The following is a 20,762-nucleotide window of genomic DNA, read 5'->3' on the forward strand; positions in this document are numbered from 1 at the left end:
GTTCCTCTATACATCAACAATGGACAATGATGAACAATGTTCAAACATCAAGAGACTCAAGGCTTAAATAACAAATACAATTGATTTGTGTATGCCAAGATTTAACTCTAGGGGAAAGTATCCACAAGAACATTAAGAATCTCTTCAGGCAGCAAAGGACCCTCATTGAGCAATAATTTCTGCTAGAGGCATATGAGGTAAAAGAGCTGCTCACTTGCTGGTTACGCATAACAGGTCTGTAGTCTCAGTTTATCTAGCCCTTGTCAGCCACAGCCAAATAAACTGAGATGGCCTTTCCATTCCTGGAGAGCCCCCATTGTCATCTTTGCCCTTGCATATGGCATATGCCTTCCCAGTGACTCTTTGCTATAGAGCTTTCCCATCTCAAACATGTTTTGATAAACAGTTTCTCGTCTTGCTAATTTTTTAATAGTAACAGCACTCCAAATCAAAAACACCACACCCTTGGAATTTGCTGAGTTTATGTAAATATTGCACGTCACTCCACTCCTGGCATTACTTTGCCTCCCTATGTCTTTCTGCTGGAGCTCCTTCACTGAAGTCTTGGTTAATGCATCAAATCATATTTAGGCTGAGTCCCTCCTGCTGTTACCAGCCTGGATGAGTTGAGGCAGTATCTCTCACCACATAAGGATCTTAGTGGTAACCCAGGTAATGCTAAAACTCTCTTCAATTTACAGTGACACTGTTCAATAGCACCCTTCGGGTAAAAGCATATGAAATGCTAAACATCTGTTCATTGCCCAATAAAATCTAATTGTCAGCCTACAGCATACTGCTACCTAATCAGATGGCCAGTTAACACTGTTCCAAAGCTAAAGCACATTCATATGCTAGAGGATTTAATACATTGGCTGTTCAGCCATAATAGTGTGCAAATACTATTTTGCTATTACTGGTTCCTGTATTTTAAACAAGTTATATGATCATATTTGTGTGAGTGGAAAGATAATTATATTACTTGATATTTGTTGATTGAATATTGCTTTTAGTAGGTAGTAGCTTTATGCTTGTGCTGTTCAGAGCACCTCATGCATAGCTAATGCTTAGGAAGTAGCAAAGGTGGTGGCTGTGGTGTGTGTTCTAAGGACCCTGGTCCCAAATAAGCATTCCTCTTTAGGTTTCCTGTGTTTCTACCCTTTATGTTGGGCAGGCTAGCTCCCATATGTTGAGGTGTGGAGGACACAAATACCTGGTAGGCACCTTCTTCTGAAACACTTAAATTCCTGTGTTATTCTATGCAGTGTACAATATCATGCTTACTGTGGCTAAATGGTATTTGGGACAATTAATGTAGATTGTTGTTATCACTTCTGCCTGTATTTCCTTTGTCTCACTTACTAGGCATATGAGTGACTAGCTGGAGTACTATCTGGGGTTCTGTGTGTATGCATCCCAGAACAGCTAGCTGCTCTCATTGCTACTGTGCCTTCTTGGCTGTCTCTCTCATCTGCCATTCCCCCTGGCCTGATTGAACATGTGATCTACAAACTATAGAGTTTGCTCTTTAATTCTACCTAGTAAGCAAAAGCCTGATGTTACTGAAATTCGTTAAGTGAATCTGCTAATTTTCTGCAGGAAGGGTGAGGAGAACAAGGGGCATTGGGTGCAAACAGAAAGGCAGGACATTTTGTCTAAACGTAAGCCTTTTTTACCATGAGGGTGATAGAACACCAAAAACACAGAGAGGCTGTAGTGCCTTGGTTCTTGTAGATACTCAAAATCCAACTGGACATAGTCCTGAGATGTAGGTGACTCTGCACGAGCTGGACAGCCAGACTGCCAGCCTCAGCTCATCTCTCATGCTGCCACACTTTCACAACAAGGCATAAGTTCATTCAAAAACAGTTACACTGCTCAAACATATTCTAAAAATTTGACATGGTCTCTCTGGAAATGGGGTCACATAAAGTAAATATTTCCTGGGCTTGTCAATACAGAGGGAAATATGTGATGCATCTTAACACAATATAGATACAATTTAAACTGCTCTCTGACTAACCAGAAGTCACCTACAGGACTGGGAGAATTGCTACACATTCCCTACATGACAATATGCTATTAACTGCTTTAAATGAATGGGATAGCCTCCATGCAGGCAGCTTTGCTGATTTTTATGTGTTTAATTACAGTTAACTCTTTTCAAGATGATTCTTTCCCTGTGACTAAATCTGGAGCATTAAACTAAACATCAGTGCACTCAGTGACACAACTCCCCCAAACTTAATTTAAGTCAGGATTCTTTGCATTTTTGACATACTGACAGCTTTTAAAAGTCTTTCCTAATGGTGTATTACTTGGAAAAGATTTAGATGTTCATGAGGAATGTGGATTTTGGTGAAGCGTGATGAGTATTTTAGTTACCATGAAAAAAATGCTGAAAACTCTGAAATCTGTGCAGAAATACAGTTTTATTTCAATTTTCTTCTTCATTAGCTACAAAGAATACTTCGGGAACTGGACATTAGCTGAATTACATATGATTAGTCTTCTTAAAAGTCTGTGCAATCAGTTTTGAAAAATCATAATGCATGAAGCATTTCTCTGTTCCTATTTAAAAGAGGATCTGACAAATTAAATTGTAAAAAAAAAAAAAAAAAAAGGTAAAAAATGCACAAAACTATAAAGATGGCCTAAAGCATTAAAACCTAAAAGACTTAATTAAAAAAAAAAAGGCACTGCTGTTAGTTGTATCTACTGTACTACCCATAGGTACAAGTGACTGGAAGCGTAGAAGTTTATATATTTACTAATTACATTGAGAGCATACATCCCCATAGGTCTATTGAGAAGAATCAGGTGATGTTTAAAAACCCGATTTCTGATATTCAGATGGAAATATCCAAGGTGGAGTTTAAAAGGCGTTAGAATTAGAAAACAAACTACTTAATTCTAACAGAAGCCTAAGAAAAGGCATCTAGCCTCTGAAGCAGGTTATGGCACTAGTTAGCTTACTGTCCCATAACTGACACTTTCTCGAGGAAACTGCGTGCAGTCTGGAGGCTACCCTAGTGTACTCCAATGTACAAGGAATTGAAATAAATCTGGCTGTCAGCCTTAGCCATCCAAGTCTTCTGTCCCTGGTTAAACATTCAGCAGGTCTCATGCAAATGTGTGCTGATGCTTCTCAGTTGTTCTCCTGCGGCGCTCCTGTAGCCTAAAAGGAAAGAGGAGAGGTTGCTTTAAGGAAAGAGACTGTCACTGCCTATTTCGTGGTCTCCTTGTGGATATTTGTTCTCAGAATAGCTCAGCATCCAAAAAACTTGGAGCTGGTATTTTCAGTGCACCTTGCCAGAGTTTTGTAGAAGGCACTATGTGCCTGACTAAGTTACCCTGTCTGTGGTGGATCTGGGGGACAATGAGTAAGCCCAAGACAGAAGGGACTGCTGAGGAGCACTTCCTCCCTATCTTCCCTCTCTGATAGCTTGTTCTACTTCATTTAACAGAAACTGCTTGAATGTCCAGCTTGGAAGGTAGGCTGCAAAGAGATACTGCCTTCCCCTGCAAAATTCCTGGCAGAAGGAACTGGTGTGCTGTGACACCCAAGACAAAATCAGTTTTCTATTGGTAAACTTTCCTATCATTATTTTCATGGTTTGTACTTGACCCATGCAGTTACTCCCATAGGTAAGTCCTTTGACACACATACTATTTTTATTATTAAACCTATATAACTTATTCTGTATTTCCTGGAGAGTAAGTTAATCAAGACTTCATCATGGCCAGAGGCCAGGAATCACAAGAGATTTACATGTGTGTTTTACCTATAAAATTATTAAAACAAAGAGGAAGAACTGAATGTGCTTTTGCTAGGCTGATCTTCTCGCGCATAAAAGATACACAAAAATGCTTTACACTACTCGCTTGGTATTTGTAAAATATAGATCTCTGCCTCACTATGTCCTTCTGTGATCTGGTAAGCAGAAGAAAGTTTACTTTTCCAGTCTGTTCTCCAGAAACCAAGTCATTGAGACCAGAAGGTTTTTGTAGCATGAAGTCATTTTAGGCAGCTGAATGGTCCAGACTTGCTATCACCTTCTTTAATGGAATTCCATTTACAGGAATTCATGAAAGAGACCCAGTGATTAAGATTTAGCTCTTTCCTGTAAGCCAGATCCACTTTCCCACAAATGGTGAAAACACTGCCAGACAGTTACAGGTCAGAGTAAGGAAACACTCCAAGCCAAAACATCTAGTTTCACTTACTATGTTATGTACTTAATATTCAATAAAGACTTAAAACAAAAAGAAAGCAAACAAACACTGAATCCTTGCATTAATTTTGTTCAGAATTCTTCCACATTAATTACCCTTTAAAATCTGAACTATAAATTCAAATTTATTTCTCAAGGACTTTTCAAACTTGGGAAGGTCAAAATTTGTGTTTCAGCTGTTTGATAATGTGACAGGCTTCAGAGAAATAATTTACATGGTACTTTTTAACTATATAAAACTTTAAATTGATCTGACTAAGGACTCACTCTAGGAAACTCCTGAGCACTGAATTTCTGGCTTCAAGGAAAACAAAAGTGTTCAGTATCAAACAAAACTAAACAGTGTTTGAACATCTGTGGCTGAACATCCAGAATGAGCCCTTTCTCCACAGGTAACTAGTTATGTTTCCCAGTGCATGGAATAGTGCTGAAACCCTATTAACCTCTCCCACATGTCCTAGCTTGGTTGCTCCAAAAATGGTCATAAGATTTCTTTCCTATCCAAATAAAATCTCACACCATTGCCCAGGAACCCAGACAACAGACAATCTTACCCTCAGAGCAAGTCTCACTTGTCAACATTGTGAACATTGTGATTCTGAAGAATTGCATTGATTAAAGAGGTATTTATAATAATAAGCTACAAGGTTTAAAACCTGAAATGTGATCCTTTTTGGCAGAACAGTTTAGAGAGGAAATGTTACACCTGACTAATGCTGGCCAAAACAATGTAGCTACTTCACACTTTCCATTGACTAGATTGTATTTACCATCATTTGCTGCCTGAAGGTACCTAACTAGTAGCAGATGTCTCATTAATCCTCTGCTCAGAAAGAGAGGTACGCTACAGAACTGGGAACTCCACACAAGGGAAGTGCAACTTGACAGTATCAAATCAAACAGTATTTGGAAACAGGTTTTATCTGATCCCAGACGGGGGTGGCCCAGGAAGGGCAGAGGTGCTGACCCTTCTGCCTGTCCCAAGGCAGAGTCACTGTAGCCTGTGCAGGCAGCAGGGCAGCCCCTTGCACCCATCCCCACAGAGCTCAGAGCCCAGGGCCAAGTGGGGAGCACCTCATCTCCTACTTACGCAGACAGTCCTTTCTCCAAACTGGCTGTAGAAGGTCATTGTGACTTTGTGCTTGTGCCCAGTCCTCTGATCAAAGGTGTTACAGGTATCGAAGGGTGGGCTGTACAAATGCAGGCTAACAGCAGGCTCTGTGTGGCTTATGTTCTCCACACGGTGCAGGCCAATGGAGTCTTCACCAGCAAAGACACAAAATGAGAAGGCATGTTAGCAGGAAGATCCAATGAGATCTCAGTTGCCTGGAAAAAATGCTTTAAAAACTGTAACTCATGAGCAAAGTAGGCATGCTCACACTTCTATGGGCAATGAGTAACTCAGTAGAGAGAATTTGACTACTGTTCCCTAGCACAGATTCTTAAATACACTTGTAATTCAAAAAGCGTTGTTGCCTTCCACAGTCCATGTAATTTCTAGATTATCTGTCACAGGAAAAAGCCAACAGAAATCCCAAGAAAACTAAGGAAGACCATGCCATAGGTATTTTTCTAGCTCTCATTCCCAAAGAACTTCAAGTGCATTTTCTCTCCTAGGAGAGCTTCTGCTATACATGCTTCAGAAGCAGAAAGGGGGCAAAAGTTTTTGTGTTGTTAATTCTTTGCAAGTAACAAGGATATCAGTCACATTAAAAGTCAGCTATGTGCATTTGGGGCATAGGCTTACAGGCAGAGATATGGTGTCTTCTACTGCAGTCTTCTGTTTCTTAATTAATCCTTCCGGGAATATTGGTTTGGAGAACACATTTTTCTATTGTTTTCTCTTTCCAATAAGGTGACTAATCAATAGTGACTGGCATACTTCCAGGCATGACTGAATAGTAAGCACGATCAAGCTATTACATAACAATGTAAGGTATGAAGAATCAAAACAGTGGAACAAACCACGTCCATTCTACACTAAAATGGAGGTTTTGAGTTACTTAAGAGAGACCTTGAATTTAATTTATGACCTTGCTGTAAAAACAACTCAGGCCTTTGTACTTGAATTTGTTATATAATACCTGGACGGGTATTGAGCAACATAGCCATGGTACCCTGAGAGTCATGAGTACATCTATAACTCTGATTGGAAGCCCTAAATGTTGTTAACATACTTTATCTAACTAGAGGATGTAGCAGTTGGGGGGGAAAGTCCTAAATCTGTGCTCATCTAATGGAGAACTCAAATAAACACAGTCTAACCATTATGTACAAGAGCAAACAAGAAGCACACAGTGGAATCACGAAGGCACTTGCTATTGATGCAATTGTGGCAATCAACACACTGTCAATGTTCTCCTTCTGCTTGCTTAATGTGTTAGTTTTAAGCCAAAACATCTGTTATGAAACATGGCAGAGATCCAAAATGCCTCAGCGAAATGGATACCAAACTTGTTTTAAACAACCGAGGAAGCTTTGGATAAGATGCACAGAGTCTGCAATTGTTTGCATTGGAAAGAACTGCCTATGTAGGAAAACCTGACTGAGACGGGGAACCCATGTCTCTGCCATGGGAGCATAGCAGATGTGTCAAGCCACTTCTTGCATTTCGTACCCTATCAGTTTAGTGTTTTCATTTAGCGTGGCAGAGCTTCAACAGAGGGCTGCAGAACACCAGTCTTTCTCCCCAGTGCCCTCACCCCAGCTAAGTTCATAAACAAACCAACATGAGGCTCCCTCTAGCTGGGAAGTTCCCAAGGTCAGCCCCACAAGGTGTATTCTCCAGTGTTTAACTCATGACATATAAAGCAGACGACCTGCTTGTCTGCTGCTTCACTCTTGCTCTGTTGAACTCAAGGTGGTCCAGCACAATGTGCAGTGTCTTTCATAGCACCAGCACACATAACGCCAGAATGGCAGCTCCAGATTGGTCTCCAGCAAAGCTCCAGGTGGTAATAATTACAGATATATGTGATGATGGCATGGATGGATTTAGGTATTTAAAGAACCTTACTGATGGAGTCATAGTCATTCTCAAGATTGTGTATCTTTTTTTTTTGTATACTGGGAATTTCAGTTTTGCTCATAGTGCACTTCAGCACTACAGTCCTTTGCTCATTTGGACAAGAGGTAGCAGGGTTATAGGTTTCTGTTCCTGGCTGGTCATTTTATTTCATAGACAGCTTTTACATTTTCAATATAAATTTTCCACGACTAAGTAAAAGGATTACTTCTTCAGGCACAAAAAAAAATAAAAAAAAAGTGATCAAGCTATCTAAACTTTGCTTCTCTTATTTTTAAAAAATGCTATTCAAGTACAAGTAATTTCAGATAATCATCAGGGGCACAATAGTAAAGGCTGCTTGGGCTAGAGGAGATACCCAATATACTGGATTTTCAAACAATTGCTACAGTGTTTTAAGAGTGAGTGAAAGGCACCTTTTTTTGGTGTTCTTTTATTTTACTGAATCTACATACAGGCTTGTGCAGAGTCTAAAGAGTCACATTCTTAAAGCGTGCATAAAGCCATAGGTATTATACTGTTAAAGGTAGGAGACTAATAAGCAGATGAACTTTTCAGTTAGGAATAAGACTCATGGACAATAATTGTCAAAATGAGCTTAATACCTTACCATTAATGTAGGCACATTGATTTTCCCTCAAAACTCGTTCTGATTTCTTGGTCATTTCACCATTTCCTTTTTTCCCAGGCCATTCAAACAGAGTCTCCTTTAGATTTCCCTGGAGGATCTTCATAAAGCAGTGTGAGTCAGTGTGATCATGGATACTGCTATATATGTAAAAAGAATAACCAAACTCAGTGTGATATGCATACTTAATTTCAATGCAAGACAGATGATGTAGCATATTGTATGGGGACAAAGCTTGAGAATGAAATTCCATTGGGCAGGGGATATGCATTAAGGGATATCTACTTAAAACTGCTACTACAGAAATATATTGAGATAAGTTCACATACATCTGGATTTGGAGAAAAGTCAGATACTGGTCAACCTATGACTTTGATATGAAGAAATACAAGGAGAGTCTGGAGAAAGGAGTAGGGCTGAAAATTTCTTCAGAATGCAAAAATTCCTCTGGGCCAAGAAACAAAACAATGCTTCTACCACCATCCCAGGCAGAGGGCAGTATAAGTATTGCAAGTGTACCTGATCTTTGCAAATCCACCATTCTCGCTACCAAAATATGAAGAAACAAGCTAACTCTGCTTAATTTCTATAGCCCCTTTACTGCTGGGATTCACATACATTGTTGGAAAAAAAAAGCTGTACTTCTCACTCTGATAGTACTAAATACAATCAGGTATACTAAGCTGTTAATTTCACTGGCATTTTCATGTATAAAAACTGAACAGAATATGGTAGGACTTGTTTGCTTTCTTGATCTCCCTTCTTGCTCTGAAGCAGGTTTTGTTTGCCACATTTAGAGATTACATATGGTTTAGATATTTAGTTTAGTATTGGGTTAGTTTTTTTAAGTACAGGGCTAACTGTTCTAGAAGTAAATGGGATTAGGACAAAGGGAGGGCTCTCCACTCATCAGGGGCAAAGGAAAAGGGGGAATTTGACCCTCCAAAGTACAGCACTAATGAGTTTCAATCAAAAACTTGGCACTTTTACATTACTGTTTCTAGCCAACAAACATTAGGATTTCTTGCAGATTGAGATGCTGAGAGAGCAGAGCTTGCTTCAGGCACAGAGCACTTCACAAATGGCACATTGTCATGGTCTTTCCAAAAAACATGAGAAAATCTGACCTTCTTGTAGGAAGCAAGAACAACTTGTCTCAGTCTAGCTGTAACAAATACCCACACAACTTAAACACAGTTTAACATAAATTACAGGCTGTGTGGGAATAGCCCAGAAGGAATAGAGGTGGTGAGCTCAGTTCCTATATTGCTCTGAGAATCATGTTATGGCATCCCCTAAAGAATACTGCACATGCAACAAGCAAAAAAACCTGTTCCAACATCTCCTAAAGTTTTCTATTTAGATGTGAGAATATTCAGTCAAAATCTTCATATTTTGCTATTGCATTTTTTGCTTTAGCCCACACTTTGTGAAAGACCTCCAAAACACAGATCCTGCCCTGGCATTGTGTAGGACAACACAACCAAGCATACATTCTATGGCACATAACTCAGGAGGCCACATAAGCATTATGATGCATTTTGAGGGAAGAGATAGGATGCATGAACCTAGAGAAAGCCAAGCAGTTCTGGAAAGGGGCTCCCTCCTCATTATCTGCAGTTCTAATCCAAATCTACTTTTCTCATCTTGCCACAAAGGCAGATTTAAACACCCTGAGAGAGCAAAGATGATTTAAACTGCACTGAGTCCTGCTTCTGAGGTTGGGTGTTTAATGGGTCTGTTGTATGGGACAGGTTGAACAGGGTAATATAAATCACTGTACCTCTGGGACAAAAAACTTTCTCTGACAGTAGAGAAGCGTAGCTTTTGTAGAAAATCAATGCATTTTTAAAAGACTGCTTTAAAAATGGCCATGAAGTACAAACTTGAAAAAGTTACAGCAGATATTCAGGACTGCTGGACTAATAGCTCTGCACTGCTTACTTTCCAGACATCTTCTGACAGCTCCCATAGGACTGATTTCTTTTTCCTCTATTTTGTATGACAGAGAAAGATATGGGGAATTTATATGTTTGCTAAAGTCATAGTCTTTGAATACAAACCTGCCATGACCTTCACCCCAACACAAGATCATCAAGTTGAACTTTCCATTTCCACTGTCCACAAGATTTCTTGTATACCTGAAATACAAAGTGTTTACTCTTTACTTTACTAATATGTTTATAAAAGAGAAAATTATATGAAAATTATGTGAAAAAAGGTTGTGACATACAAAAACTCTTTTTCTTCTGTTTTCTTGAAATCCAAGTTTTAATTAGGAAAAAAATTAAATGGTATTTATAAGTTTTGCTTTTTTTGACAAGAGTTCTTTTTCTGGGATGAAAAATGAATATTTAATATTTTAGAATCATGTTTCTTTTGAATCACATAGGTGATTGGAGTGATTTGGAACTGTGAGTCAGACTAGAATGGTAGACAGGATCACATCAAAATGGTTATTGAATGAGGTCACTTTAGCAGCTGGCTTATAATTAGAAACAGAGGACTGCAATGAAACAAGAAAAATACATAGTTACATTCTTCTGCAGTTCCTTTTCTGATATTCTTGGCTTTCCTTCTCTTACACAGAACTCATTTGTGTGAAGCCAAAATAACAAAGAATGAAGATGTCAGACTTCCTGTACATGGTCCTCCCACTCTGTTCCTGAAGTTTCCATGTCTTGTATTTTAGCATTTTTGTGTGGATAAAGCACCTGTGAGGGACATTTTGCCAGCATCTACTTTTAAACAAAATTTATTAGAGCAAAATTTCTTTTACAGTAACATCTTATGTTTGTTTCCTTTTACTCTCCTATAAGCCTCCCCTCGACTGCTGATCATCTCATTCTGTTGAGAAGTTCAGTAGAGAAGGGATTTGGATTTTGCTGTATTGCTTCCAATAGCGTGACCCTTCTCATCTGAGGCTGATGCTGTGGTACAAGTAGCTCAGCAGACCTTCAGATGTAATTTTAGCTGTAGTCATGAGTATTTGCACTTCATCAAGTAAAGAAAATATTTATGACTACCATGGTACACCTCATTCTCACCTGAAAAATGCAAGCAAGGGCACACAGAAAGTGCACTGATATCAATTAAATACTTTCAAATTAGTATCCCCATAAGCCCACTCTATTTTACTCAAGCAAGGATGCTCATAATGAACTACTTTCAAAGCAAACATGTGTATCTGTACACTGTCTCTCACTGCATTCACAACCTGTACATATATTATGGAGACATATATTTTTCTTATGATGTCAGAAATCCAGTAATCAATGCTGGCGTTTAACAGAACTTTTCAAGTGCTGTTATTTCTGTACAGGTCTGGCTGGACAAAAAATAATTTATAAATAACGAATAATACATGGATAAATAAAAGCTTGCCATGCATACTTCCAATGTTAACACACTTTGTTTTACTGATTCCTGGTTTCCTGTGTGTTCTGTTACAAATGTCATGATTTATTCCGAATGCAAGACAGTCACAGAGAGGTGAAAGGAGGCTAAAAAAATTCAAGCTAGAATGACGTTTTCCCAAATGGCACAGCTAAAAGGAAAAGTTTTGGAGTTTGGGGTGATTGAGTTGGCTTTTTTTTAAAGAAAACACTCTAATAAAATGTATTTATCTTGAAATTTAAGACAGCGAACAGACACAACAGTGGCAGAGATAAATCAGGTGCTAGCAGAGCGAGTTAAAACCCTAACAGGTATTTTCCTTCCAGCCGGTGAGCAGCAGAAAGCCTCTATCTGCACTACGTCGGAGCACGGGGCAGGCGGCTCCCGGCCCGCCGATGAGGCACCGGCTCCGCCGCAGACACCGAGCACGCCCTGTGCGTGGTCCCTCTGCGCGCCCTCCTCAGCGCCCCGCGCAAAACCCGCTCCGCCGGCGTGCTTCTCTGGGCTCTTTCTCCCAACTGTCTTTACGTCTTTAATCGCTTATGTCGGTGGCTCCGGCACGCTGCTGTGTCTCCCTGGGCCGTCGCAGCGGCCGGAGCGGGAGCGGCGGGGCCGGAGGACCGTGTGGGGGCCGCCGCCCGCCCGTGCCCCGAGGCCGCCATTGGCCGCGGCCGCCCCGCCCGCTCCCCGCCCCCAGCCCCACCGCGGCCCCCCTGCGACCCCCGCCCCGCGGCCGCGCCATTCGGCCCCTCAGCGCCGCCGCAGGGGCTGTCGGCTGGGTGCAGGCGGGGGCGGGAGGGGCTCGCCCTGCGCCTCTGCTGGTCCCAGTCCCCGTCCGCGGCTCTGCCTCGCCGCCGCTTGCGCGGCCGGGGGCTCCCTGCTCCGTGGTGTTCTCTACCTGTACTGGTCGAACTTGGCGTACTGCAGCCACTCCTCGGGGTTGCTCTCGTACGACTCCATCAGCGTTTGGACCTCCTCCACGCTGACTTTGTCCTCGGCGAATATCTGATGGAGGATACGGACCAGCTCCTCCAGGCTCCGCGCCTTCCACGTCTCCGTCTGCACCGGCTGCTCCATCATCGCCGGCCGCTCCCCTGCCGCCGCCAGCCGCTGCCCCTGGCCGGCCCCCGCCGCCTCCCTTTATGCGCCGGGAGGCACGGCGGGAGCCTACCACCGCCTCGGCGGGCGGGCCCGCGGCCAGCTGCCCGTCCCCGTCCCCGTGAGCGCGGCCACCGACCCCGGCGGGCGGGGGCAGCCGGGGGCGGCTGCAGAGGCTCCTCGCACCGCCCGCTGCTGCTGCCCCTCCGGAGCCCGCGCGAAGCGGGGAAGGTCGGGCCGGCGGGCGTCTGTCGCTCCGGTATCCCCGGCGGGGGAAACTAGGAGAAGCGGCGATTGCTGCCGGGCGGAAAGCATCTCTCTCGCCCTGCCAAAGCAGCGCGGCCTGCCGCTGCCTCCGTTACTTACACGTTGGCTTGAAAACATACATCTAAAAGCTCTACTGAAAAGCAAAACAAGACACACAGCTATTTAAAACACACAGATTGCTGCTGGAGATTGCCTACGAAGAACCTGCCCGTTGAAAGTGCTGTTTCTTGAAAGCCAGTGCACTCTGCAAGAACATTTAAAGCTGCCGTAACCATTAGGATTCAGAAGTACACCCAGAAACACATGAATAGGACAAGAGACCGTGTTAACACAACAGACTGTTCCTGTGCTCCTCAGCCTATCCAACCTATATACTGGCAGCAGAGCAAGCAGATGCCACACCAGCCGTCTTCCTTCCACTTCAGCTGTTAAATCAATGTTTATTAGTCGTGAATTCTGGCAACAGAATTCACTATACACTATAGAACAGTGTTTTAAGAAAATCCATCTATTCTTTTTTAAAAAGGAATAAGGGTTCAGCTCTTTAGGTCTGCCTTATGATTGTGGAAGTAAGCAGCCCGGTGGTGTTGGCTGCTCTGAGGCTTGAAGGTGCTAACACTAGCAGCTTGTGGTTTCCCTTAGAGTAACACTGGGGGTGTTTTAGCACACCTGCTTTCTCTTCCCTCTCCCTGACCTGTACATGAAAATACAGGTATGACAAAAAGAAGCACCATTAATAAAGTAGATACAGCTTGAGAGGCTGAATGAATTTCTGGCTTCACTGCAGTAGGGAATACTTTCCCAGTTTTAAATGAGGCTGGAATCTAGCACACTGGAGTGAAACACAAATCAATGCACCGAATGGGTACATTTTCGTCCATCACTCCAGAACCTCTCCTGGCACACAGAAAGCAGACCTTGCCTTATCAGTATTTTGTAAAGTACTGTTGCTATGTGTGTGTTTGTGTGTGAGAGAGAGGGACAGAAAACTGCAATGATTTCAAGACTTTTTAAGGTCTGAGAGAACCTAAGTCTATCCCTAATCTCTTAAACACAACCCTGATCTCAGCACTGCCACTGATCTCAGCAGCCATGCCCAGTCTTCCTGGGCCAAATGCAGGTAATGAACAAACACATCACCTTCCTTGGTAACTTTTTCAAAGTCGCAAGAATGACTTCTTAATGAAATTTGCCTCTGGTCTTTTTTACCTATTGGTTGGTGTTCTCAAAAGACTGAATGGGAAAGTAGCACCTTTTTTCAGTAGTTACCTGAGTAGTCTTGTACAGCACCATTAAAACTGCTGTAGGTTACAAGGAGTTAGAATTACTGTCAAATATCCTGACATTTATTTCAAAGGCAGAATTCACATTCTTTCGGCAGCTGTTGGAAGTACCACCCGAAAGAATAAAACATCTCTCAAGAATAAATTGCAAGGATCACAATAATGGGCTGTGAAATGAAGAGTGAGGTAAGTTTTCAAGTATTTTTTGTCTTATTCTGATATTCACAGGATCTGACAGAAACTAATTTCCAGCAACTATATTTCTCTGCTTATTTGTACACCTGTGCTTGAAAGTATTTTCCCTGGTATTTAAATCCAGGGGAAAAAATACCTTATAATACCTAAATAGTTATACCACTGCCATTAATCCCTGACACTTTAGTACTTTGATTCCTTGGCAACAATGTTGATGAGATCATTAGTTAAAATACTGCTAGTAAAGGTAAAAGGACATTTTATATCTCCCTCTCTTACAAGTAAGGGATCAGGCTGGATCTACCTACTACCATTTCCAACTACGGCTGTTTATTACAGTTTATACAGTTACACTTTTCATTTGTTCCTGTTCAAAAGCATTTACAGCTTTTAATTTGGAATTGTTCAACATACTTTTTGAACCCCAAAACTTCTCCAGGAAGTGACTACTTAATTGCCTGAACACCATTAGGAACAATATTTATGTCTCTCCAACTTGAGCTTTTGTTTATGCCCTGTTGACAGAAATGGCACAAGGGTCTGAGCACATACAGCAGTTAACTGTCACTGAAAATTCAATATAAAAAAAGAGAACATTGAAATCCACACAGCATGGAAATTGTTTTTACATTCTCAGTTGTGATTCTGCACAAGGAGACTGCAGGATTTTATACACTTTTATTGCTGGAAATCGTACACCTGCAAAAATTAACTATTACATGTATTTCTCAAGTATCCTATTAAAAACTTGTCTTGGAGAATAGGAGTTTGGGCTTTAACCACTAGAACTCTGCTTTATATACAAACGCTGAAGTACTCCACTCCCAGAATTATAGGTGTAAGAAAATCAAGCAATCATTTGACATTACATCTAACTCCAACAGACACTTGACAGCTGAAGTGCTCAAGCACTTACTGGCATGTCATCTCCTACCGGGGTGCAGCTCACAAGGTTTCCCTCATGCTTTACTGAGGAAAATCTTCAAGTCAAATGTTCAATCGAATTATCAAGCTGCAGCATTAGAGATTTTGCACAATCTACTGGGCCTGTAAATGTAGCTTGTGACAGTACTTTATTTTACATCTTGTAACTCCAAATAAAAATTGTGAGCTATTTGAAGGCAGGATCCAAAGTATCTGAATGACCAGACTCTTGGGGCAAACAACTATGCTGTCTCTTGGTCTGTTAGCCTGGCCAGGTGATAGCACTTCAACACCATAATGAATACATACACCTCATCCTCCAGACAGAATGATTTGCAGCCCTTTTACTACGTCACTTCTTTGTTAAGTCTCTGTTCACATAAGTTTCTGCTATTTGTAAAGGGCTCTAAAGAGAAAATCCAGATCTGCAGTTGTAGTGGAAGTTTTGAGACTATATGACGTCATGTAGACGTGAATCAATGTATCAATGCAGCTGCTCCTCAGTCATATAACCTGTGAGATTGATCACTCAGTACGTGAAACTGCTGGATGCACAGTGATTCTCAAAAAAAGCTTGAGAACAAACTGTATCAAACATCACAGTGGAACACCATCTTCAGACTAAAAACAGGCAGTAAAACATGAGTGAAATGAGGACACCACATACAAAATCATGGCATACACTGAAAACACCACCAACTACTAAATGGCATGAGCATTGCTGAAGGTAAAAACACTCCAAACAATGCAGTGAAGAGCTGTGTGGCATTAAACCACATAGCACACAAAGGACTCTTGGAAGAATCAGTATGATCTGTTTTTGGTGGGACATTAGTACACCATGTGTGTGCTATAAATAAATACAAAATATTGAAATTTTCCTCTGCAAGAAAGACACTTAAAAATCAGTTCATAGTTTTTTTCAATTTATGATACTTATATGAGAAAGCCAAAGTGCTGACTAGCCTCTGTATTAGGAATATTACTGTGTAGTCTTGCTTGGAGATCTTTTTTCTTTCTTTGAGGTTTCCCATTAAGAGCTCTTTAGGGCTATTAGTTCTGTTACCAAACAGAGTTCAAGTGAAATATCTTTATCCGCTTTAAATCATATACCCATTTTTAAAATTGGAACATGTTAACTTAAACAATTTTTTTTAAGGTTAGGTCCTCAATGCAATTGTATTTAAAGTCTACATTGTGTCAGTCTAATTGATAGGTACACATTAGATAAATAATTTACATGTGGAATCACTGCATGGGAAGATACAGAGGAAGGACTCCAAGACTCCTGCACTTCAAAAAATGAAAAGAAATGCTCATCATCTGCTTTTAATAAAGAAAGCTATTGATTGAACCAAGACATACAGCTAGTACTTCACCACCATCTATAATCTGCATACTTAACATAAAATGTTGCTGAATATGGCTATTGATAGGAATTTAGAGCCTATCAATGTAGTTATTTACAGATGATTGCATGGAGGCAATGCAGGGGAATATTTTTTAAAAATTTCTAGATTGCTTCTGAAGTTTGGAGACCATGTCTCTCCTCCCGAAGTTTAACTCTTCTCATTGTGCACAGAAGGGATCAAATCTCACCTGAAATTTCACCTGTGTACCTAGGAACAAGAATCCCAAGGACTGATCCCCGGGAGAGGGGCCAGCTTGCAAAGAACTGATGACATCAATGTTATTTACTTTCTGAACTCCCTAACATGCTGGTCACATCCAAAGTGCCCACCAGAAATGGTACCTTGCCAGCTCCTGAACAGGCCAAAATCTGTGCCAGCAACTGTTCTAACAACCAACTGTACAGATGACTGAGCTACAGTGTCCCAGAAAATTTCCTGGCACTACCAAGTCTAGTGACACAGATGTAGTGTGACAGGCATAACATTAAGCCTTTAACATACTCATTTTGGTCTCAGCCAAAAATGCAATTCATCTTTTTTTAACCACCTATTTTAGGATGAAACAATCTTTCAATTAGCTTTTGTTGCTCTAACTCTGACTAAAAGAGGCATCTGACATCTCACAGCATTGTGGCTATTAAACCAAGAGCAAAGCATGGATTTTTAAGATGTTTAGCCTTGGAAGCATATTAAATATAGTACTAACAAAACTGAAGCATGATCTTTGCAAATAAATAACGTATTTTACGTTTTCTTGTCAAGTGCTTTTCTTCTCTTGATGATCCAATACAAAACAAGGTTGAAAACTCTTATTTTTTAATGCACACTGAATTTTATAGCATCTTGTAACAGTAATAATCCTCATGAAAAACCCTGGAGTTAAAGGAATTTTTGCTTCCCCTTTTTTTTCCTCACTCCCAAGATGAAGATGTTGTAGTATGATAATACCTTGAATAACCTTTGTATAATATCCCTGAAGAGTAACTGAGACTTCAGGGTAGTAAAGAATAATGTAAGCCAAAAAGCTGTGCAAACAGGCAGAATTTGACTTGTGAAATGAGCATGACTAGCAACAACTGGTAAACATAAACTGCTTTGGAGTTTGAAGAATGGATGTATGGATTTCCAACACCTCCACATGAATTTACTGTGCGTCAGCACATTCAAGATTAAGTTGTGGGGATAATTAACATAGACATAGCTTCCATTAAGGTTTTAACAGTAGTTTTCCAAGACTTTAAAGTCCTGGAAATGATGGCAATTGCTCAGTATGCACATAGGCGGCACAACTATGTATTTTATCATTTCACTCTTGAGGTAACTTTAGTTTCATTTAGCTCCTTCAGGTTTCCATGGGCATTTAGGACTAGTTCAAGCTACCAACTACAAATCTAGCACTAATGGTAGTTCCTAAACCATTATAGTAATTCATAAAAATAGTGCCTCACAGTTTAAAGGGTTTGCATCTTGTGATTATTAACTTGAAACGGGGTAACTGAATTTTGCATAGCATTATTTTTTAGTATCAGGATGTTGTGAAATACTAGGTCTTTCATAAAAACAGTGTAATGACTTCCCTTTCCAAAACTTATTTCTCAGTCTGAGAATTTTTTTCAATTTGCCTTTTCTGTTAATTCAATTACATTAAATCAAGTGAATTAAACTATGTTACAAATATTGGCAGTTCAGTATAGTGTATCAGTATAGTAAAATATTGGTTGAACACAATACTCTGAGTAAATCTAGACTTTTGTTTTGTTTATTTTGTACAACTCTCACTGATCTGTCCAAGAGTCAGCTCTTACTTTCATACCCTTTTTCTCCCACTCTAGCAACAGAAGTTACTTAAATGACACAGTCAGCACTTTTGGTCAAGGCACACCAAATGCAGACAACACAGCTCATGTTATAGTTGGGCTTCTGATGTTTCCAATTTACTGGAAATCTTCTTCTCAAAGAGATAAGCATTTCAGGATCATCTCTGATTTTAAAAGCTGTAACTGTCCCTTTTTAAAATAGGAGATTTAACATATCTTTTGCAAATTCTACAAGCAATGTACTGGGAATCACTTATTTGTTCACTTGACAAATCATCTACTTGACACATTTGCAGTCTAGTTTGTTACTTAAGGAAACGAACAAAGAAAATTTCTGCCACCTAAAGGTCACACTTCAGCTCCAGACAGAAAGAGTCCATGGTCCTTAAAGAGCTACCCGAGGTAAGTACTAACCACCTCCCTGATGGAAGTGGAGTGGCAAAAGGGGAGGAAGTGGCAAAAAGGAGGACTTCTCTCTGTAAAGAAGGTACAGAAGTTACATAGGGGAATTAGCAGAACTGGAGCTGCCAGTCATTAAAAGTAACAGAATAAAGGCAACCACTTAGGAGCAGTGAGGAAACAGAAAGCAAGGGCTGGATCAGGTAAGCCCTTACTGTATACTGGTAAACTAGAGGCCAGAACAATTACTTGGGGTTGGAGAAAAATTAAGAGTAGAAAAATGCTGAAGCAAACAATAACAAGTAAGTATTGTTCAGGGAACAAGTGGCATCTTAGATTAATGAATGATTCAAAGCTTCATGATTTGTTTATCCAGGTCCAAAAATGCATGTGGTAAAGAAGGAAATCCAGACCATTACTGTGGTTTTTAGATTATTGGATTATCACATTTTGAGGAATTGAGGCAAACTATTTTTTAAATTCAACTTCAGAGGATAAAAAAATACTTATAGATTCAGCATAAATGACATTCTATAATTAGTTGGCAGATAGAACAACCTACAGTTCTTCTTCAAGATCTTAATGTGCTTTTACTTTTTAAAATCAAAACACAACGCCCCCAATACATTCACACACACACCCCCCAACCTTCTTGCATCACTTCTGAAAAGCACATTTGCAGTTTATCAGTAGTTTCATTTGTTAAGATCAAGTGAGGTGAAAGGCACCAATAGAACATTCTTTAAAGAGAACCAGACTAGTAGCTTATCTTAGGTAAACAACTGTCACACGGGAGAACAAACAACTTATATTTGTAAGGCCAGCATGTGGACATACTACAAAAAAGATTGAAAAAGCCCTCGATAAAACTATGCAAATAACTTTGTCCTTGTGTACCCTCTAGTGGCTGCCCAGGTTGTGCTGGCCCCACAGTAACAAAGCAGGAAATTCCCTCAACCAGACAAAATCAGAGTGCTTCCCTCTGCAACGGCTCTTCTAAATATATGAAGACTTGTGAGATTAGGGTTCTGAGCTGGCAAAAGTATATTATTTGGAGTTTTAAGTTTACAACAAATTCTGCCTTGTTAGTTTAATGAAGTGAACCCAAGTTTTCCACTGATATATCAAGCAGACGATACATCACGCAGCAAGATGCATCAAGCTATTCACATAGCAATCATTCAGGGCACGTACCTGCATAACTGTGGTATATGTGCATGCTGCACGCAAACTGCAGCAACGTCAGTAAATTAAGCTGGGTATTACTCTTCCAGAAGTCCTCTGAGGTGGGGAAAAAGTCCAATACACAGGTTGCAGACACTACCTAAGAGCCATTTCTGTATGGAATAGCAGTTCAAGATTATTGAAAAAACCTGCTTTAAACTAGAACTGGCTGTTTTGTCTGTATGTGCTGAACTGGATTATGTCAGAGAGAAAAACTGTCATCCAGCATAAGAACATTCTGCAAGCACACAACTAATGTTTAATTTGTTTCATCTTAAACAAACATAAAAGACCGTACAACAGACATTTCAAATAACTCCACTAAAAATCTCCACTCCTCGCACCCAAACTCTCCAATACATAAAAGCAAACGTCAGCACCCTAGTCAAGGTACCAAGTTCTCTCCATAATGAAAAAAAACTCAACTCAATCCTCACTGCTATGATTTGGCAAAAGAATATAAATTGCATTCTACACAGCTAGTGAAATGTGAAAATTAACAACAGTCAAAAAGTGAATATACAGAGTTTTTAGCACCTCATATCTACTTATTCATGAACTCTAGATGCTACAGCTAGTCGCATCATTCAGTTAAAGATGCAAGTCATTAAATAGCGTCAGAAGAAACACCCTGAAAACTGCTAAGTGTTGACCCTTTAACAAATCACTACACAATTTGTGCAGGAGGGCTAAGACCTCTCCTGATGCTGTGCCATTATAAATGAGGCACTCACATTGCCAACATAATGAAGGCAAAGGGTAATTAGACTATATACCAATTCCTATATATTACACGAAAAAAAATCAAAGCAACTGTCTTGAAATGATATGAGATAATGCACGTTCAAGATGAAAATTT

The 20,762-nt window shown here is 40.4% G+C and overlaps 1 protein-coding gene and 1 long non-coding RNA gene across 2 annotated transcripts; one reads left to right on the top strand and one right to left on the bottom strand.

The window, feature by feature from the left end:
* Positions 1–2,413: 2,413 nt before the first annotated feature.
* CDO1 (cysteine dioxygenase type 1) lies at positions 2,414–12,426 on the bottom strand. The gene is made up of 5 exons (XM_058827648.1): positions 12,183–12,426; positions 9,952–10,029; positions 7,871–8,028; positions 5,326–5,495; positions 2,414–3,178 (listed from the first exon to the last, which is right to left on the bottom strand). Exons 1-5 carry the CDS (start codon positions 12,362–12,364, stop codon positions 3,149–3,151), a joined length of 618 nt encoding a protein of 205 aa, XP_058683631.1. The 5' UTR covers positions 12,365–12,426; the 3' UTR covers positions 2,414–3,148.
* Positions 12,427–12,561: 135 nt separating this feature from the next.
* LOC131573577 (uncharacterized) lies at positions 12,562–20,745 on the top strand. The gene is made up of 2 exons (XR_009276219.1): positions 12,562–13,769; positions 14,031–20,745. It is a non-coding gene; the product is annotated as an uncharacterized LOC131573577 (long non-coding RNA).
* The last annotated feature ends 17 nt before the right edge of the window (positions 20,746–20,762 follow it).

The sequence above is a fragment of the Poecile atricapillus genome, chromosome Z, assembly GCF_030490865.1.
Source record: "Poecile atricapillus isolate bPoeAtr1 chromosome Z, bPoeAtr1.hap1, whole genome shotgun sequence".
NCBI lineage: Eukaryota > Metazoa > Chordata > Aves > Passeriformes > Paridae > Poecile > Poecile atricapillus.